This window comes from Myxocyprinus asiaticus, chromosome 43 (assembly GCF_019703515.2).
Source record: "Myxocyprinus asiaticus isolate MX2 ecotype Aquarium Trade chromosome 43, UBuf_Myxa_2, whole genome shotgun sequence".
NCBI lineage: Eukaryota > Metazoa > Chordata > Actinopteri > Cypriniformes > Catostomidae > Myxocyprinus > Myxocyprinus asiaticus.
The window spans coordinates 10,640,260-10,660,372 of record NC_059386.1 but is presented as its reverse complement, the minus strand read 5'-3'; the positions used below and the strand labels follow the sequence as shown (position 1 = coordinate 10,660,372).

Genomic DNA, 20,113 nt, shown 5'->3' with positions numbered 1-20,113 from the left:
TTAAAGGATTAGTTCACCCAAAAATGAAAATTTACTCACCCCTGTGTTGTTATAACCCTGTATGACTTTATTTCTTTTTCTTAACACAAAGGGAGAAATTGTGAAAATGTTTTGTTCTCAGTGAGGTCATACAGTGGCAGTTTATGGTGACCACCTCTTCAAGCTTCAAAAGAATGCAAAAATATAATTCAGAAGTCTAATAAATTGTTCCATGAGACTCATGATTGTTATGAAAGCATATGATAAGGTTTGGTGAGAGACAAACAGAAATTTCATGTATTATTTTGAGAAAATGTTCACTGAATGTTGATCTCCTGTGCACGTTCATGATAGGGCACGAGAGCAAGTCACGCTGCTCCCTTGCGACATTGGGCCATTCAAAAGCGAAAACTCATTTTGTTTATCTAAAAACAGGTCTGCCACAGCGAAAGTGACAAAAGAACACAACACAGCTGCACACGAAACAGAGAACAGAACTTACTAAAGATGTCTGAATAGTTTGTAGTTGAAGAATTGATGCATTTCTATGCCCAGCCTTATTTTTTTGAATGGAGTACTTGGAAATCAAACAGAATCACAGAGGAGGCTACAGGCAGCCATTGTCACACAGTGTCATAACCTGATGGAAAACGACATGTGATAAAAGGTATCTTTCCTATGTTCATCAGAGTTTTTATTGTAATCAGGTGTGACGAGCAACGGTACATTCAGTTGATTGCTTGTTTTTTATTTTCGGCATCGCGCGGGTAACTCCATCAGCTGTGAACTGGCAAAAACTCCATAAACTTAAAAACTCCATTTAAAGCAGTATATTAAAGCCAGCATCTCATGAGCCGGTTAAAAACAGGGAGTGTACCACTGAGCCTGTTCTCTATTAGGACAGAACACAATATGACCAGTCAGGAAAAACCAAAGCTCATTCACAAAGGAACAACCTGCCATTCAACTTCCTCTCTACAGTATCCCTGCAGACTGAACTCTCTGACCTGCCATTTAACACACAACCTGCTACTGTTTGTGTTGAAGGAGAAAAGAAAGATAAACTGCTCCAGGGACAGTTCCAGCACTCTACCCGTTGTGTAGGGCTGAATGAATGTGGCTTTCTGAATCCAGGTCAGTTAGTCAACATCGGAATTTTACAAAGCCTTAAAGCAACCCCTGTATAATTTGGCTGGTTTTGGGTTAAACTGACCCTGCCTGGACATGTTTCACAGGAAACATTTGCATAATATGTTACGGAAGCACAACAAAATTAATGCTTATTGATATAGTGGCAGTGATTGAAATGAATTTATAGGCAACTTTTCCGAGAGAGTTTTATCATGCCAACCATCTAACAGCTAAAGCACAGCATGCTCTCAGCATGCTAATTAAAGCACCATTGCTAAAATGATAAAAAACATATTGTAGATCAGGGTTTATCAAACGTTTTTGAACCAAGGACACCTTTCATAACCCAGAATTCTTCACGGACCCCCGCCCCCACGTACCATCACGACAAATATGATATTATTTACTAAAAGTATACAAATGATCTCAGTAATGAGTTCCAATAAGTTTTAATACATATTAAGCTTTCAGAACAGCCAAGCACTGCTGTCCTGTTGTGTAAGGCTTCTGTGTGCAAAGTGTTTCATTGATATTACATTTGGATTTATGTTTGGAAATGTTTAAATATTTTTTTTTTTATTGTTTTTGATGTACACTTAATGTACAGCGTTTTGGTCTACACTGAAGTTTTTAAAGTGCTTTTTAAATAAACTTTACTTTGACTTACATCCGCAGGACAATGAAACATCACTGAGAACACTACAAAGCTCAAACAATAGGCTACGGATTTTTTTTTTTGGGGGGTAAATTATTATAATTTCCCTGTAGTTAAAGCATGAGTTTACACATGATTCTTCTGAAGAAAAATAAACAGTTGAGGATTGATTAAAGTGTTTGTATTCATATAAACTATAACATCACACCACAATATTCATAATTAAACAGCAGAAATGATGCAATAACAATTTAATCATTATTCACTATGTCAAATTATTGTTTTGTTGTTAACTGTCACTTTTTTGCTTTTATGCAAATAAAAGGAAGAACGGGAGAGTAAAAAGTTCTCGTAAGTATATAAAGGCTCCTCCCAATCGGCAGTGAACGGGACGTGATTTATATATACATAAATTACAGTTATACTGGAAATTAAAATGGAAAATTATATATACTGTATAAATACAATGAAATGAACTAATATTGACCACCACTATTAGACAGATGGTAAAGCTGCTCGATTATGGCAAAAATCATAATCACGATTATTTTGGTCAATATTGAGATCACGATTATTTAACACGATTGCTCATTGACTTTGGAAACATCATGCATTTATTAAAATAAAAAAATTCTTTTTAACAGTGGATTTCCTTGAACTTGAAATGTAAACTGCACTGGGGAGGGGAGGAGGCTATTGTCATATGATAATTATTTTATGTTACTTATGGTAGTCAAATATAGGAAAGCCTCCATCGCCATCATTTACTGCAGGAGTGCTCATAGTTCTATGGAATTTGATTTACTTTTTCATCATGTTATTGCAGCAAGATCTACCATGTACAATAAAGGCTATACATTATCACAATACCAAAATGTCAGTAGTCTGTAGTGAAATTTGACAATTCTCAATACCAGCTTCAAAACCACAACAAATAATAACACTAAGTAATATGTTAATTATGGAAGAATGGTTTCAGCTTCTTAAGTAATTATTCAAGACTAGTAAAAATTCAGTAATAAAATAACAGCAATGAATAGAAATAGATTAAAAATAATAAACAATAAATACAAATTAAGAAAGTTCAGTGATTTTTTTTAACAGCTTTTAATGTTTTTAACAGCAGCAGTCTATCAAGTATTCAAGTAAACATTCAGAATGAAATGCAACATAAAACTACTACTGGTCTTCACTGTATGATGATAATACATCAATACTTTTCAAAGCTACTAAAATTACCCATTCAAGAGCAGTTAAGAGTGTTTTCTCGTTTTCTTGTGGTTGTTTGATTATTATAATGACACACTAGACGGCAGCAGGCCTATTATCTTACATTTATACTTACAAGTCCAGCATTTTAATACAAATCCACTTTTTTCTCCGCTGGTAACGTTCACTTTAGACATCACTCTCTGTGTTTACATGAATACCTCACCAAGAATCAACATTCTCCGATAACAGTTTTTTCTTCTGCAGTATAGCTCCTAAAGTAAATGTACGTTGTTTTAAAGGAGTTTTAGATATTATTTTAGAAAACAAGCCAAAAAAGACTCTTAAAAAAACGTATTTTGTTCCAGTGTATAGACTACTTTCTCTCACTTTTATGTTCACTTCGATCCATCTTTAACTTACAAAAAACAAACTCTGAATTGACATTATACATCTGTGTATAAATATGGTGGCTCCGAAAAACTGTTTTTTCCCCAATCACGTCAACTGTTTCTGAGAATTTTTTTTTTTGTTGATACGACAAAGTAATCAAAAGTTATAGCATTACAAATATAATTTATCATAGTGTCCAATAATGTCTCGAAACAAATAAAACATAATAATTGTACATAAGAACTAATTACACATGCAACAATGACTAAAGGTTTGCATAGCATGCAGACATGATTTTAGAAATTAGATTTCACAGAATGAGTGCCTTTTTGACTCAGTTAGTCAGCATCATGGACCCTTTTCACACTTTCGCGAAGCGGAATTTGTCATAGTTGGGTAAACTATGGCGGAGATCGGGAATAACAATAATAACCAGTGCGACTACAGTGTATTTCTGTTTGCACAAATTCTAAAAAAAAAAATGTCTGGATGTGTCTTTCCATGAATTTCAGTACATTTAACAAGCTTGGTGGGTTCAGGCAATTAAATGCAAAGGAGATTTGGACTTTGTTATTAAACGAGGAAGCACTTTAGACTGTGGACAGGATTTTCAATATGAGGACTTACAGCAGTCGCTCACATGTCGAATTGTGAAATGCTTTAGAAATCTGAGCTGTACTGTCATGGTTTCAGTGGAATGATTACACATCACATCCGGCACGAGATTGTGTGTTTGACAGGGTTGGAGCAGGACATGGGTCTCCCCCCATCAAGTATTAGTTTTACCAAGTACTACTCTCAGATTTGTTAACTGTACCCTCTTTTTTTGCAATTTATGGCGACATATTTGTAGATCGTTCCTTTAATAAAAAATGATGTGCCTACTGATTTAATACACAACCTCTCAACAGTTATTCATATTATTAACTTACCTTTGTATTTGTGCAGATAACCCTCAAAAAGTTTTGATTTAACCCTTGATGAATTCATTCAGACAAAGCGGTCAGTGTCTCAAACATAAATGCCGGCAAAACTTTTAAGGACTTTGAAAACACACACCTCGGCAGTGGCCATAGTTGCATTTACCCAACTATGACGACTTCTGCTTCATGAACGCGGAAGCGTGAAAAGGGTCCATTGAGTCTGTGTCATGTACTTGGCGCCATCTCCTGGTGGCCATATGCAACATTGTGCTTTGTTTGGAAAATCTGACGATCTATGAATCCGATTACCTTGTGTGTGGGCTTGTTTGAAAGATAATTATTTAATGGTGTTTGTTGAGTGTCACCATTGCTGAGCTTTGTATTGAAAACTCTATGCCTCCCGTTCAAACTATTGGATGTCCAGCCTTTGCTGTGTTCATAAAGGTCTGTAATCAGAACTTGAACATTGCAATGCATCCTGGTTAACCTTGTGTGTCACAAAATTAAAGTTATTTGAGCAAAACCTGTTAAACCCAGATTACTAAAACTAAACAGTTTAGTCAATTTATTATTTAGTCATCTTTACAAAACTGCTTAATATTTTTCTTCTTGATATTAAAGTTCAAATAATACGGAAGCAGATCATGTAAATAACTAAAAACTCTGAAACTGGCATTTCTCTGTGTGGTCAGCGGCTCTTCTATGAGTTGCACGAATGTCCCGATTTAAGGGGGAGAGATTGAAACTGTACCCGGCAGAGGCATACTCTGTCGTGGGGACGCTCATCCCTCGAGCGCACACTTGCTGCAGCTAGATTATAACGTGATGACTCGTGACTTATTGAATCATAATTTCTGTATCACTGTGCATTTCTTATCGTGAAGAAAATTGGCAATACATAGCTTTTTTAATAAGAGAGAGTTGAGCCTGGGTAGCTCAGTGGTAAAATACACTGGCTACCACCCCTGGAGTTCGCTAGTTTGCTATCCCAGGGTGTGCTGAGTGACTCCAGCCAGGTCTCGTAAGCAACCAAATTGGCCCGGTTGCTAGGGAGGGTAGAGTCACATGGGGTAACCTCCTCTTGGTCGCTATAATGTGGTTTGTTCTCGGTGGGGCGCGTGGTGAATTGAGCGTGGTTGCCGCGGTGGATGGCGTGAATCCTCCACACGCGCTATGTCTCCATGGCAACGCGCTCAACAAGCCACGTGATAAGATGCGCAGGTTGACTGTCTCAGACGCGGAGGCAACTGGGATTCGTCCTCCGCCACCCGGACTGAGGCGAATCACTATGCGACCACGAGGACTTGGAGCGCATTGGGAATTGGGCATTCCAAATTGGGAGAAAATGGGGAAAAATCCCCCAAAAAAATAAAAAAATAAGAGAGAGTTTGTTTTTTTGAGAGTTAAAGATGGATTGAAGTGAACAGAAAGGTGAGAGAGGGTAGTCTTCGCCCCATTATACACTGCAACAAAATACGTTTTTGGTTTGTTTTGTATTTTTTTCCCAATATAAATATCTAAAACTCCTTTAAAATAGTGTACATTTTCTTTAGCAGCTATACTGGAGAAGAAAAAATTGTTATCTGAGAATGTTGAATATAATATTAAAAATACAAATATTTTAAAATATCTAAAAAGCCTTAAAAAAAAAAAAGATACATTCACCTGAGAAGCATCATATATGATATTTAGACTTGCTTCTCGAGAATAGACCTTTTTGATGATTTTGTCCTCTTTTTTTGTTAGTAAGCATATTTAATACAACATTTTAAGTTGGGGCACAAGCTGAATAATCAGTTAAGAGCTAATGATTAATTGTTGCAGTAATCGCCGAATGGTCGAATAATAGTTCTAATAATCATAAGATTAATCAATTATCAAAATAATTGTTAGTTGCAGCTCTACTGAGTTACCCAGGCCCCCAAATTATATTCTTTTTTTTACAGTGTAGAACGGCACTCATTAGCTAGTAGTGCTGCTCATCGATAGCCTCAGTGAGCTGTAAATCTAGAAGCAAGATAATGGCAATGTCTAGGAGTGTTTATGCGACGGGGGTGAAGGGAAGACCATTTTCAGATTTCCAGTGGATGTTCGAGCAAGTTTTAATAACCCAACACAGCACGTACAAATTCTCTGGTAATGATTGCATTGTAATACAGGAAACAAATGATTTTCATGACGTTCTGATTCGTTAGCGGTTCTTGAACGTGCATTCTTCCGCCGATGCGGACAGAAACCCATAATAAAATACTCGCATTGTTTTCTGTACTATCATTAAGCGCCACAGCAACCCTCGCCGTGTCTGTGTATCTTCAGCGCGAGACATATTTACTCTACCAGAGTAGACCGATTCCCAACCAAATTAGTCTTTTGAGCCGGTTCTTTTGAATCTACAGTGCAAGACCTGACATATGTGACAGTGTAGTCTGATTCCCAAAGAAAGTATTCTGTTGTGCCGGTTCTTTTTAGTGAATCAACAACTACATCGTTACCGGTGTTGCTCAATTCACAAATGACCGACTCTATGAGCTGGCTCTTTTTAGTGAATCAAAGAATTGGTTGGAGCTGACTGAATTAACTCACTCCAAATAAACCAAGAACTGTTACTGTGTTATGTGTACTTAAGTCTCAGGAGACTCATAAGAGTTGCTTACTGGTTGTTCATATGACAACATGTAGTTTAAAATACAAATGTAGTTTTTTTGTAATAAGGAAATAATCTGAAAATTATTCTATATGGACTATCTGGCAATTAAATATTTCAAAAATAAAATTCTTTTAAAAAACGGTTTGATTTTAAACATGCTTACAGTGTTGTTTATTTGTCCCTCATGTCTGTAAAATCCACTTGTAAAATGCAATTTAAAAAATAATGAAAACAATTGGCCGGTAAGAAATCTGACTGGCTGGTAATTTTTTTCATCTACCAGCCACCTAGGCTAGTGGGCTAAAAAGTACATTTCGGACCCTGAACACGCAAATTCATATTAAGGCACTGGTAGCTGTTAAACTGCTTTTTGCAATCTCTCTTTGACCTCAAGATATGAGCAAATTAGAGAGTCAGAGTTGAGCACACGCGTCGTTTCAGTTTGTTTAGCTTATTCAGAGAATTAGAAAATGTCAATATTTGCTTGCCAATACTGATGCTAAAAACCTGGTATACTTTTGGATGTTTTCTGACTCTTAAAGTATATCACGCCATTACCATTTTCCCACATCTAATACCGAGTACATAATTAATAGTACTATAGTAATATCGGCAGGTACCATGTACCAATTGGCTTTAATTTACAACATATCTCAAGACAGAAAATGTGAAAAGATATGTCTTGTTCTTTTTAACACAAATCTGTCTTTTATTTATTAAGTAGTGCTTATACTTTCCATTAAACAGAAATAAACAGAGCGGTGGATACAAAGTTTGTCCTGAATTGAAGTAAACTCTTTGAAACAGCTCCATTATCCATTGAGAATGAATGTTATATGGAGACCATAAAACATTTGTCTTTAACCCACTTTTGTGTCTTGAATTCATTGGATCAAGTGCAGGACTTTTGGGATGTTATCGCATTGGAGCACGTTGTATGTTCACCTCAGTAAATCACGCACAGGCTGTTTGTTTAAAGTATTCAGGGCATTCTTTTGATACTTCCTAGAGGCTGTGTAGTGAAATGGCGCGGCTCCTTTTGTTAGTGTGTCCATGTCTGGACCTGTATGTTCCCATTATTTGTCTCTGATTACTAAATATAGTTCACTATTGACCCTCTTCCAAAACCTCTCAGCTCTTCGTCATATACACACACCGGTTTCTAATATAAACAACTACTCTTTCTTTTCTTTCCCTCTTTCTTTCTTTCTTTCTTTCTTTCTTTCTTTCTTTCTTTCTTTCGAACAAAAGTCATTTGTGAAATTAAATAATAGGACTGGGTAAAAATATAAATGTTCCAATGCATCGCAGTCTTAATTTAAATGATCTCGATATCGATTCTTAAATCCCACGATTAATCTTTTACTCTATGCGCAACACTCTACAATACTAGTAAATCACTGGAGTCCACTCTCGTTAAAATTTGCTCATTTACTGACACTTTATCTCTTTATAGAACTGCCAGTTTTCTTAAAGAGACAGTACAGATATGTAGCATGTGTTCTACAAATTATTGTAAATACTTGTAAATTGTATAAATTATGCATTTAACAATTAACATGTAACAAAATAGAATTTATGCAATATAGTATTTATTGGTGGAATACATGGATTTGTAAATATAAAAAAAAAAGCTTAAATGTGATCAAAATGATGAAAAACAAATGTATATAATAACATTTTCGTAATGTACCTTGTTAGAAAGTCCCTTATAATTAATAGCATTAGCTGGGAGAGAATTTCTTTCATATGTAAGCAAAATGGACATTATAACTAAAATATAGCCATATAAATCGATATTGAATAAAATTACGTCGAAATCAGAGTCTAATCGAATCAAGAGCTTGTGAATTGGAATCAAATCGAATCTGGAAATCTGTGTCAATACCCATCCCTATTAAATAACGTAAATTATTATTATTATTATTATTATTTTAAAATCAAAATAGTAGTTTAGTTAGCTTGATGATATTGCATTTGTTTACTATACTCAGTCATGTGCAGTGTAATGTAAACACAGCACTTCGCATGGTGCGGGCAGCACAGTTTACAATCCACACCACCAATTATTTTGTTTGTCATTTGAATGTTGCCATGGAGATATCATGACTTTTTACATTTCATGTACAATTGGCTGTTCCAGAATAAAGCAACGGCCATTTCCTTCTTAGATTATCTTTGCATGAATACATTAGGAGCATAAATACTAGAAATAAGCCCCAGGCTTTTATATATTAGCACACCTGTGTGAATCTCACGAAACCTAATTAATATGAACTACCATTGGACAATTTTTTTGCAGTATTTATTAATCATAGTAATGTAAATATCAACATACTAATACATTTTTAAAATGAAAAATTGTATATGGTAACATTAGTTAATGCATTATGAACTAACAATGAACAATTGCATTTTTTATAAATTAACAATAATAGTTATAAATGCTGTAAAACAATACTGTTTACTGTTAGTTCATGATACCTAATAAATGTACTAATGTTAATGAATAAAACCTATTGTAAAATGTTATAACATAAAAAAATTATATATAAAACACTTTAATGTATGCAGCTGATATTAGAAATAAGAAGAAAAATAAATATTTCAATAAAATGTAATAAAATGTGATGGGTCATGCAGGGACTTAAATATAAATTATGTTAAGTATAATATATAATTTTTCACCGTATGTACACTGGTGGCCAAAAGTTTGGAATAATGTATGCATTTTGCTCTTATGGAAAGAAATTGGTACTTTTATTCACCAAAGTGGCATTCAACTACAACTATTCAATACATGTATAGGACATTAATAACATGAAAAATTACTATTACAATTTGAATTTTTTAATTCTTAAACTACTTCAAAGTGTTCTCATCAAAAAATCCTCCATGTGCAGTAATGACAGCTTTGCAGATCCTTGGCATTCTAGCTGTCAGTTTGTCCAGTTACTCAGGTGACATTTCACCCCACACTTCCTGTAGCACTTGCCATAGGTTTTGTCGGGCACTTCTCAAGCACCTTACAGTCTAGCTGATCCCACAAAAGCTCAATGGGGTTAAGATCCATAACACTCTTTTCCAATTATCTGTTGTCCAATGTCTGTGTTTCTTTGCCCTCTCTAACCTTTTCTTTTTGTTTTTCTGTTTCAAAAGTGGCTTTTTCTTTGCAATTCTTCCCATAAGGCCTGCACCCCTGAGTCTTCTCTTTACTGTTGTACATGAAACTGGTGTTGAGCGGGTAGAATTCAATGAAGCTGTCAGCTGAGGACATGTGAGGCGTCTATTTCTCAAACTAGAGACTCTGATGTACTTATCATCTTGTTTAGTTGCACATCTGGCCTTCCACATCTCTTTCTGTCCTTGTTAGAGCCAGTTGTCCTTTGTCTTTGAAGACTTTAGTGTACACCTTTGTATGAAATCTTAATTTTTTTTGACAATTTCAAGCATTGTATAGTCTTCATTCCTCAAAACAATGATTGACTTAAGAGTTTCTAGAGAAAGCTGTTTCTTTTTGCCATTTTTGACCTAATATTGACCTTAAGACATGCCAGTCTATTGCATACTGTGGTAACTCTAAAACAAACACAAAGACAATGTTAAGCTTAATTTAATGAACCAAATAGCTTTCGGCTAAGGTGTTGGAGCTAAGGTGTTGGAGTGATGGCTGCTGGAAATGGGGCCTGTCTAGATTTGATCAAAAATGACTTTTTTCAAATAGTGATGGTGCTGTTTTTTACATCAGTAATGTCCTGACTATACTTTGTGATCAGTTGAATGCCACTTTGGTGAATTAAAGTACCAGTTTCCTTCTGAAACAGCAAAATCTGTACATTATTCCAAACTTTTGGCCGGCAGTGTAGGTAGGTAACCACAGTTAAACCCACATTTTCACAAGATGTTTCTCCATTAAAGTTACAAATGTTTTCAGTGTATTTTGTGACAATGCACAGTTTTCGTTTCTGAAATGTGATAAAATATAATTCTCATAACTGTAATGTGAAAAAAATTATATATTGTTTAATGCGTGGTGTTTTTTTTGTTTTTTTTTACATCTTTATAGAATTTGTTGTACTGCCATAAATTTGTGCCAATTTAAAAAAGAAAATAATTGTGTTACAGTAATATTACATGGTTAAAACAGTGTAAATTACAGTGTTAAAGGTACTAAAATAGTTATATTTTTTTTAATGCAATTTTTTACATTTGGTTCTGGGGTGAATTGTGACCCAGACATATTCTCGTGAGATTGACTATTTTTAGATTTTCAACTGTTTTTACAATCTATATTACTAAGCCTACAAGATCAGCATTTCTATTTTAGTAACTTTATCTGCCATTTCTTCTCCTATTCATTTTGCAATATTCTCCTTGCGCACATCTTTCTTTTTAGCCATTATATATTATCTAAATCTGAACTTTTATATACATACATATATAGTTTCTTTTTTTGCTCTGTAGAAACCTATATATACAGTGTAAATAGTGTTGCTTGTAAATGTGGCCATTTGTACTAAAGAGATGCTAGAAACTTGCACAGGGTAAAGAACCAAAAACCATATTTGCTTTTGACCAAGGTCTCTTTGGCGTACAAGTTCCTCTCATGTTTTTTTTTTTTGTTGTTGTTTTTTTGTTTTTCCATTTCATTGTTTTTTCATCATCTTTGTTTTTTATCTTTTCTTTTTCAGGTAATTTTGCTCATTAAACTGCCATTCATGAGCGCGTCTGGCTTGGTTTAGCAGTCATGGATGACAAGGCCTCGGTGGGAAAGATTAGCGTGTCTTCTGATTCAGTGTCCACCCTCAACAGTGAGGACTTTGTCCTGGTTTCCTGTCTGGGGGATGAGACCCACTCCACTAATAATGGTAGCGATGATGAAAAGACAGGACTAAAGGTAAGAGTAGACAGACAGACAGGGTGATCGTCTAAATGTTCACCCAAAAATGAAACTTCTGTCATCATTTACTCAATTTCATTTGCTTACAAACCTGTATAACTTTTTTCTTCTGTGACATAAACAATTCTGAAGAATATTGTGGCTCGTATCCATATAATGAAATTGAATGGGGATTGTGGCTGTCAAGCACCAAAATGACAAAAACACTATAAAAGTATAATAAATATTGTACATATATCTTGTGCGCCATATTCCTAGTTGACTACAGACCAAAATATAAGCTGTTATTCGCTGAAAATCTTTCCTTCTGCAGGAGCTCTTAAAATTAAATAGGGTGCCTTTAGACATGTTACATCTATGACGTTTGGTCATGAGACATGTGAGAACCAGTGGCATTAGTCACGTCAACTGGCCATTTTTGTAGTTTATTTTACAGCTTTGGTGGAGGGGAAGATTATTAGTGAATAACGACTTAAATTGCGATCTATTGTATATATTGTTTGTAGACTTGGAATAAAGTATACAAGTTCTGTAGACTATTTTTTGTCATTTTGGTTCTTGACAGTCTCAGTTCCCATTCACTTTCATTATATAGAAAAGAGCGGCAAGGATATTCTTAAAAGATTCTCCTTTAGTGAATTTTTCCAAGACGTAAAGTCATATGGGTTTGGTACAACATGAGGGTGAGTAAATGATGACAGACTTTTCAATTCTGGGCAATGTACTGTATTCCTTTGATTAATTAGTAATTATTTAGCAAGAATTGTTTGCTCCACCTAGTCAGTTTGTTCAAATTTGTTAGTGTGAAAAAACGAACTAAAAATTAACTTTGCTGTCTGGTCAACCTCATTTCACTTTTTGTTTTCTGCTCAGCCCGTGTCATGACTTGTCCATTCCCGCACAATTCCACACCATTCGAATTCTTTCAGGATGTTTGTCCGTTGTCTATCACTTTTATAAATCGAACCAATTTAACGGTATCAACACAAATACATTTTTTTATCCACGTGCCACTACACACACCTGCACTTTCAGATATGCGTAGAAATGCACTTTTCTTCCATAGTATGATGACACTCACACAGAATTCCTCGGGATTTCGACTACGTCACTCCAGTCCTTCCTCTTTTTAGGTCCTTTCGGTCACCGTGCTTGAATGTTCATTTCACCATCACTCGTTTGCTTTCTGCTTGACTGTGGTCTGTTGGTTTATGGAGTTATCGTCATCTTTGCTTTCAATCATGGCCAAGGAACGGACGTCTTTTTCAAATTCTGTGTTACTCTCTTTTTCTCATAATTCTCGTCTTGATTGGTTGCACTCTGTGAAAGGTATTAATGTAATAGTTCACCCAAAAATGAAAATTCTGTCGTTATTTGCTTGCCCTCATATCATACCAAACCCATATGACTTTGCCTTCCAAGAATTCTTTCCATATGATGGAAGTGAATATGGACTGGGGCTGTTGAGCTCCAAATTTGACAATAAACACCATAAAATGACAAAATATTCCAAGTCTTCAGAAGCCATACGAAAGCTTTGTGTAAGAAACAGACCAGATTTAAGTCATTATTCTCTAAAATGTTTCTCCTCCACTATAAATTTAGGTCTTTTCCTCACATGAAGCTATCATATGGCTTTAAAAGACTTGAAATATAGCGCAGAAGATGTATGTATTACTTTTATAATGCTTTTTTGTTTACAGTTTAGGAGCTCACAGTCCCTATTCACTTTCATTGTATGGAAAAGAGCACTCAGGACATTTTACTAAACATCTTCATTTGTGTTCCATGGAAGAAAACAATTTATACTGGTTTGAAACAACATCATGGTGAGTAAATTATGTCAGAATTTTTTTATTTTGGCTTAACTATCCCTTTAATTACTCAAACCAAGATCAAGATAACTGCACTAGTTAGGCAAAACACTTGCTTTTGCACGGATAAGATATTTGGCCTTAAAAGGCAACAGTACATTGTTTGTTGCACAGTTCCTACTTTCATCAGTGAAACCACATGACTATACAGTCGTGACATCTGGAACATTCTCTCTGAGTTAACCCATTCCTCTCCATCCTCTGACTTTTAAGGGCATCTCTTAAACACTCTGTTTGTTACACAGGTGATTTCTGAGGAAGGGGTCAGCTTTAAGGTCAGTCTTTCTTTATCTTTTCTTCTCTTTTTCCTCTCGCTCTTCCTCCTGTGGTGGTACTGTGTCTCTGTGCTCTGTGTCTGATTGGCTGATCGGTTTGATTGGCAGCTCCTCTGACTTGTGCAGTGGCTGAATGTGGGGCATAGGTGGGACTAAGGCAATGTGGTTGTTTATGCAGTGCCCTTAGAATATGTGTTGGCTGCTGTTTTGTGCGTGATACTTTTACTATTCTGTTATTGCAGGCCTAGTTTAGTCTTAGGCCCTGTCCCAAATGGTGCACTTGATGTCGACCTGGACTCCATCGCAGACTAGATTTGTCACGATAACTATTTCAGCAGTCGGTACCACTACCAATGAATTTTAAATATTTGTGATACCAACTTCTATACCACAGTAAATAATTTAAATAAAACAATGCCATATTGCCTTCAAGTGTTTCTCAGTTTCTCAAATCTAATAATTGTAATAATTTTTTTTTAAACTCGCTGCTAATATGATATCCTTGTCCAATGTGAATATTCAGTGAAGCTGTGTACAAAGCCCTGCCTACACAGAGCTCACTGCCAAACAAAGAAACTTCGTATTGGTCGAAGCAGCGATTTTGCCTGTCAAAGTTCACAAAACTTGTACTTCATGCAAAATTTGCCGTACAATGGGACATGTAACTTTGCCTTAAAGATTCCAGTTCCAAGTTCAATTCCTCTTAACAATTCCAGTTCCTTAAGAATTCTTAGAAAAACCATTCTTTTTGGATATACTGCCCTGATCAGCCTGTTACCAAATGATTAGATGATTTCATATTTAAACAGATTCTTGCAAAAGGTGTGTTTACATAGACCTTGTAATAAGAATAGGCCTATTTTATAAATTCGTAATTTGTTTTAAGTAAAATACCACTAATTACAACAAAACGTATAATCTGTATCTTTAATTACTCTGATTTAAGTCTCACAAGCCTTAAGTACATAAGTACTTAAGTACTGCACTATATAACACAATAAAAATGTGTGGTCATTTAAGAGTTGGACATGACGAAATAAATTACTTGAGGGTCAGTAAGTTTTTGATTCACTAAAAACCGCCTGATAAGAGTAATTATTTTAGGAGGTAGCGTTGTATATTTTTGCGTTGATTCAAAAGAACCGACTCATAAGAGTCATTCGTTCATGAATTGGCTCTGTATGTTTTGCGCTACTGAAACAAAAGTCATAAAAAACATTCTGATCTTGTGTTGTTTTTAGTTCTGTCAGTCGATTAAAATTTTGAATCACGATTAATTGCATCATTTTTCACCGTTAATCACGATTAATCACAGATTTTGAAAGTAGTGAAATTTGACTATATTTTTCCTGTCAAAATGCATTTATTTGCATTTTAGGAAAGAAAACAAAACAAAATGTAACAATACAATGTTTTATTAACATTTTCCAAACAAAGCCTTCCACAGTATAAAGATAGAAATGCACTAAAATAGCACAAATTCAAGTAACATTAACTGTTTCCCAAACAAAGTGGGAGGATGACTAATTAAATGGACTAGTCCCTACATAGGTTGCATATTTATTGCTATGGGCATCAAGTCTCTTAAACTCTTATCCTCCACAATATTAATCAGCTGGCAGACTGTGGCTATCAACTTCGCTACAGCAGTCGTAATCGCAAATCACGATTATTTTGACTGCTCTGGTTGTTTTAAAAATGGATGTGGTTCTCGGTTTCAAATCCTTGTTTACATTAATATCTTGCAGGACCATGACGTGCATTTGACTGTTTATGCGTGCATCTGCTTCACATTTAAAGCTTGGGCATACTTTGTTTTTCAACGCTCTGGCTTTTCAAACTATACACTCTTGACTACTTGCACTATGACTGCTTTGTGATACTCTGTAGTACAGTCAATGCCAGACGCACGCTCAGAGGCGGACACAAAAAATATGGACCGCAGACTGTGTTGTTGACAAATTTGACATCATGTGCACTGTGCGCAAGACGTAGCGGCATGCGGAAAACCTTAGTATACTTTAGGCTTTACCTCTTTTCTCAGAGTATGCACTCAAATATGTGTTTTTTATTTTTATTTAAGTAACTACTTGGTACCGAAGCACCCGTACTTTTTACATTCCTACCGCAGACTCTTACCCAACTGTCCGTGCAGTAAGGTGTTGACTTGGATTTGACTTGGACTGCTAGGGCTGAGGGTGCCATTTGGGATAGGGCCTTAGTTGAATTTTAGTCCAGTGTCTCTAAAGTCCCCACAATGTACAGTCCATGCTAGATACCTCTTGCCTTTATGATAAAGGTTTTTTGCTCACTTTTATAAGCTTAAGAAATGAATGCATTTGACCAAAAAAAAAAAGAAAGAAAAAAAAAGTCCTTCCTTACCTGGAAGTCAAAGCCATTGTTTTGAATTAGGCTAGTTGTCTGCTAAATCCTCTGCTCTTGCTAAACCTCCTGCCTTTGGCCTGTGCAATTCTTAAGAGATCTTTTCTTTTCAGTCTCGAACATCTTGATTGGACTGAACACAAATCACACCCTCTTCCTCTTCTCCTCTTCAATAACCAGAATAACAGGAATCTGAAGTTTAAGTCCAAAACTTCAGGAGCATCTGCTGAAGTAAAATTGGAAGAACCGAATTGAAACCAAAGAAATTTCACACTAATTATATTGATTTCAAATCCAGTTTGAAATGAAAACATTACTCATTTGTGTTGTGAATTAAAGGAATGTTCCAGGTTCAATACAAATTAAGCTCTGTCGACAGCATAATTCTTCGGAATTACAACAATACAAAACTGTGTTTTATCTGAGCTGTGAAGTTAAATTTAATTGTCTAAGATTAATTGTCTAAGTCTTGTCATCCTTTTAGTAGTGGGAAGGCTGTCTATTTAACATGTTAATTCAATGTGGATAATCATATTTAAAAAAAATCCCTCAATTAATCATGTCCCCTGACAGTATGGAAATTATTTGCAGAGGAATTTTGCTACCAACAGGACAATTAAAGCTTGAAGTACAACCTTCATGTTTTTGAGAAAGTCAGCACGGGGAAGTCAGCACAGCTCCAGCTGTACAGGCAAAAAACCGACAGCTGTTCAAAGACTGCTGGATGGAGCACAACTCCAAATGCGGGTCTCGAGAAGCATTATTCAAAGTTTCACAAAATATGTAACTAGACACAGAGTCCTAAAAATATGGCGTTTATGGCTATATATATATGTATACACACACACACACAGTGGCAAGAAAAAGTATGTGAACCCTTTGGAATTAGCTGGTTTTCTAAAGTACAGAGAAACACAAAGTGCTTAAGCTAGCAACACAAAAACAATTATAATCTTCTATGTCTTTATTGAATACATCCCATTAAGCATTCACAGTGCTTTGGAAAAAGTAAGTGAACCCTTGGATTTAATAACTGGTCGGTCCTCCTTTGGCAGCAATTACCTCAACCAAGCATTTCCGGTAGCTGCGGATTAGACCCGAAAAATGTTCAGAAGGAATTTTGGACCATTCTTCCTTACTGAACTACTTCAGCTCAGCCATATTCTGAGGATGTCTGGTGCAAACAGCTCTCTTGAGGTCATTCCACAGCATCTCTATTGGGTTAAGATCTGGGTTCTGACTGTGCCACTCTAAAAGTTGGATTTTCTTTTTTTTAAGCAATTTTGTAGTGGATTTACTTCGATGTTTAGTGTCATTGTCCTGCTGCATCACCCAACTTCTGCTGAGCTTCAGCTGGTGCACAGCCACCCTGACATTATCCTGTAGGATATCTTGATAAACTTGGGAATACATTTTTCCCTCGATGATGGCAAGCGGTCCAGGTTCCAAAGTAGCCCCAAATAATGATGCTCCCTACACGGTACTTCAAAGTTGGGATGATTTTTTCATGTTTGTATACGGTGCCCTTTTTATGCCATACGTAGTGCTGCTTGTTCTTCCCAAACAGTTCAACCTTAGTTTCACCAGTCCACAAAACATTTTCTCAGTAGCATTGTGGAGTGTCAAGGTGGTCTTTGGTAAACATCAGGCACACAGCAATGTTTTTGTTGGAAAGCAGCAGCTTCCTTCGTGGTGTCCTGCCATGGACACCATGCTTGTTTAATGTTTTCCATATAGTAGTCTCATGAACAGAGATGTTAACCAGTTCCAATGATTCCTTCAAGTCTTTCGCTGTCACTCTAGGGTTTTTTTTTTTATCTGATTGAACATTCTGTGATGTGCCCTTTGAGTCATCTTGGCTGGACGGCCACTTCTAGGGAGAGTAGACACAGTACTAAATTGTCTCTATTTATAGACATTTTGTCTAACTGTGAACAGATGGATATCTAAGCTCTTCGAGTTAACTTTGTAACCCTTTACAGCTTTATGCAAAGCAATAATTCTTGATCGTAGGTCTTCTGAAATCTATTTTTTTGCGAGGCATGGTCCACATCAGCAGATGCTTCTTGTGAATAGCAAACTCAAAATGCTTGAGTGTTTTTTATAAGTCAAAGTAGCTCTAACCCACACCTCCAATCTCATTTCATTAATTGGTTGCCAGGTTTGCCAACTCCTGACTATAATTAGCTTTTCATGACATCATCAGCCTAGGGGTTCAAATACTTTTCCAACCTACACTGTGAATGTTTAAATGATATATTCAATATGTCTAAGAACAATGCAATAATTTGTGTGTTAGTAGTTCAAACAGATTGAGTTTGTTCATTATTGTAACTTGGAATAAGATCAAACCAGGTTTTAAGACAAATTTATAAATAAATGCAATTCCATAATTCCAAAGGGTTCACATACTTTTTCTCGCCACTGTGTGTATTCTACTGTAATTATTTTCTGCAGTAATCAACAGCATGCAGAGATACTATCCACTAAGCTTAACCTTTATTGAACCAAGAACTTTCTTTAAATTTGTATGGTATTGATGCATCGTCTATTTTGTTTGTTTTTGAGGCTCTAAAAGTACATGACTCAAATGCATTGTAGAATGACCATACGCATGGGTGTGTGTTCAGATTGTGGGGAACGGCAGTGAGCAGCAGTTACAGCAGGAGCTGGAAGATGTGCTGATGGACCCTTCTATGACTGAGCTGACGGGCAACTTGGACCAATCGGGAGAGGGAGATCATGGCTACCCTACCATTGTTGCCACGCCACTGTCCTGCACAACACCCCCTAAACTCAAGATGATGCTGCCTGTTCAGGGGCCTCAGGAGAGCGAACTCAATGAGAGATCTTACAGGGGTAAAAAATAAAAAAGTTACTCCACCCTACCAAAGTGCTGTGAACAGAGGCATCTACAAAGTGTTTTCTTTTTTTTTTTTTTGCAGATTTGTGTGAATGGACTGCCTATTGTGCTGCTAAATGTCAACTCCCCACTAACTCTCTTTTTGAATACTTAGAGCTGCAGGTTGTAATGTTTGTGCCACTTGTGTCACCAAGACATATGGAATACTTTTACTGTACTTTTTGGTCTAAATAGCGACATTTGCTGATATTTAGACCAAATATCATCGACATAGCAACATTTGTTTAACCGGTGGTGTGAGGTGGGGGCAAGACTTTGTTTGTTTGACCACTGACAGACTGGGATATTATTTTAAAACTAGTGCTGCAAAAAATACACACTGCAGCTTTAAAAAATATTTTTTTTTACTAAATATTCTTAAACTATTCTGATGTCTTAAATGAGTATAATGCAGTTTATTGCAGTATGTATTTTTCTGAGTGTGAAGGAGTTCATATAGATGCAATTTTTTCTTTTATAAAATCTTGTCAACAGTGAGCTTTGTGTGTTAAAAGTTCAGGTTGAGTGTGAGTAATGTTATAGAGTAGAATCCATATGCACTCAGCTCCACCTGCTGGTCATTTGTTTTCAAGGCACAAATCTTGTAAAGTAATAGAGCCTGTATTGTTATGAAAAATGTAAATTGATTTACCTTTATTTATTTATTTATTTATTTTTCAGATATTCTGTAAATGGATAGTTTATATTAAATATCAAGCAGTGACAGCAGTGTGACATGCTTTACTCTAAAATTACTCAGACTATTTTAAACAAAATGTTTCTAATTCTTTAATAATAACTATGCAGGGAGCTTTTATTACCTTTAATTAATGAACTGTCACA

General features: G+C 35.8%; 1 protein-coding gene across 3 annotated transcripts in view; it reads left to right on the top strand.

Annotated features, from left to right (window-relative positions):
• LOC127433458 (rab GTPase-activating protein 1-like) overlaps positions 1 to 20,113 on the top strand; it is a 146,739-nt gene that overhangs the window by 10,978 nt on the left and 115,648 nt on the right. The window contains exons 1-4 of one of the 3 annotated variants that reach the window (XM_051685391.1): positions 11,735 to 11,834; positions 13,957 to 13,986; positions 16,482 to 16,599; positions 18,999 to 19,227. In XM_051685391.1, coding sequence (XP_051541351.1) covers positions 19,053 to 19,227 — 175 coding nt within the window. In that variant the 5' untranslated portion in view covers positions 11,735 to 11,834; positions 13,957 to 13,986; positions 16,482 to 16,599; positions 18,999 to 19,052. Of the gene's footprint in view, positions 1 to 11,628; positions 11,835 to 13,956; positions 13,987 to 16,481; positions 16,600 to 18,998; positions 19,228 to 20,113 lie in introns of those variants that run through there. The other 2 variants (XM_051685389.1, XM_051685390.1) reach the window with 2 other exon arrangements.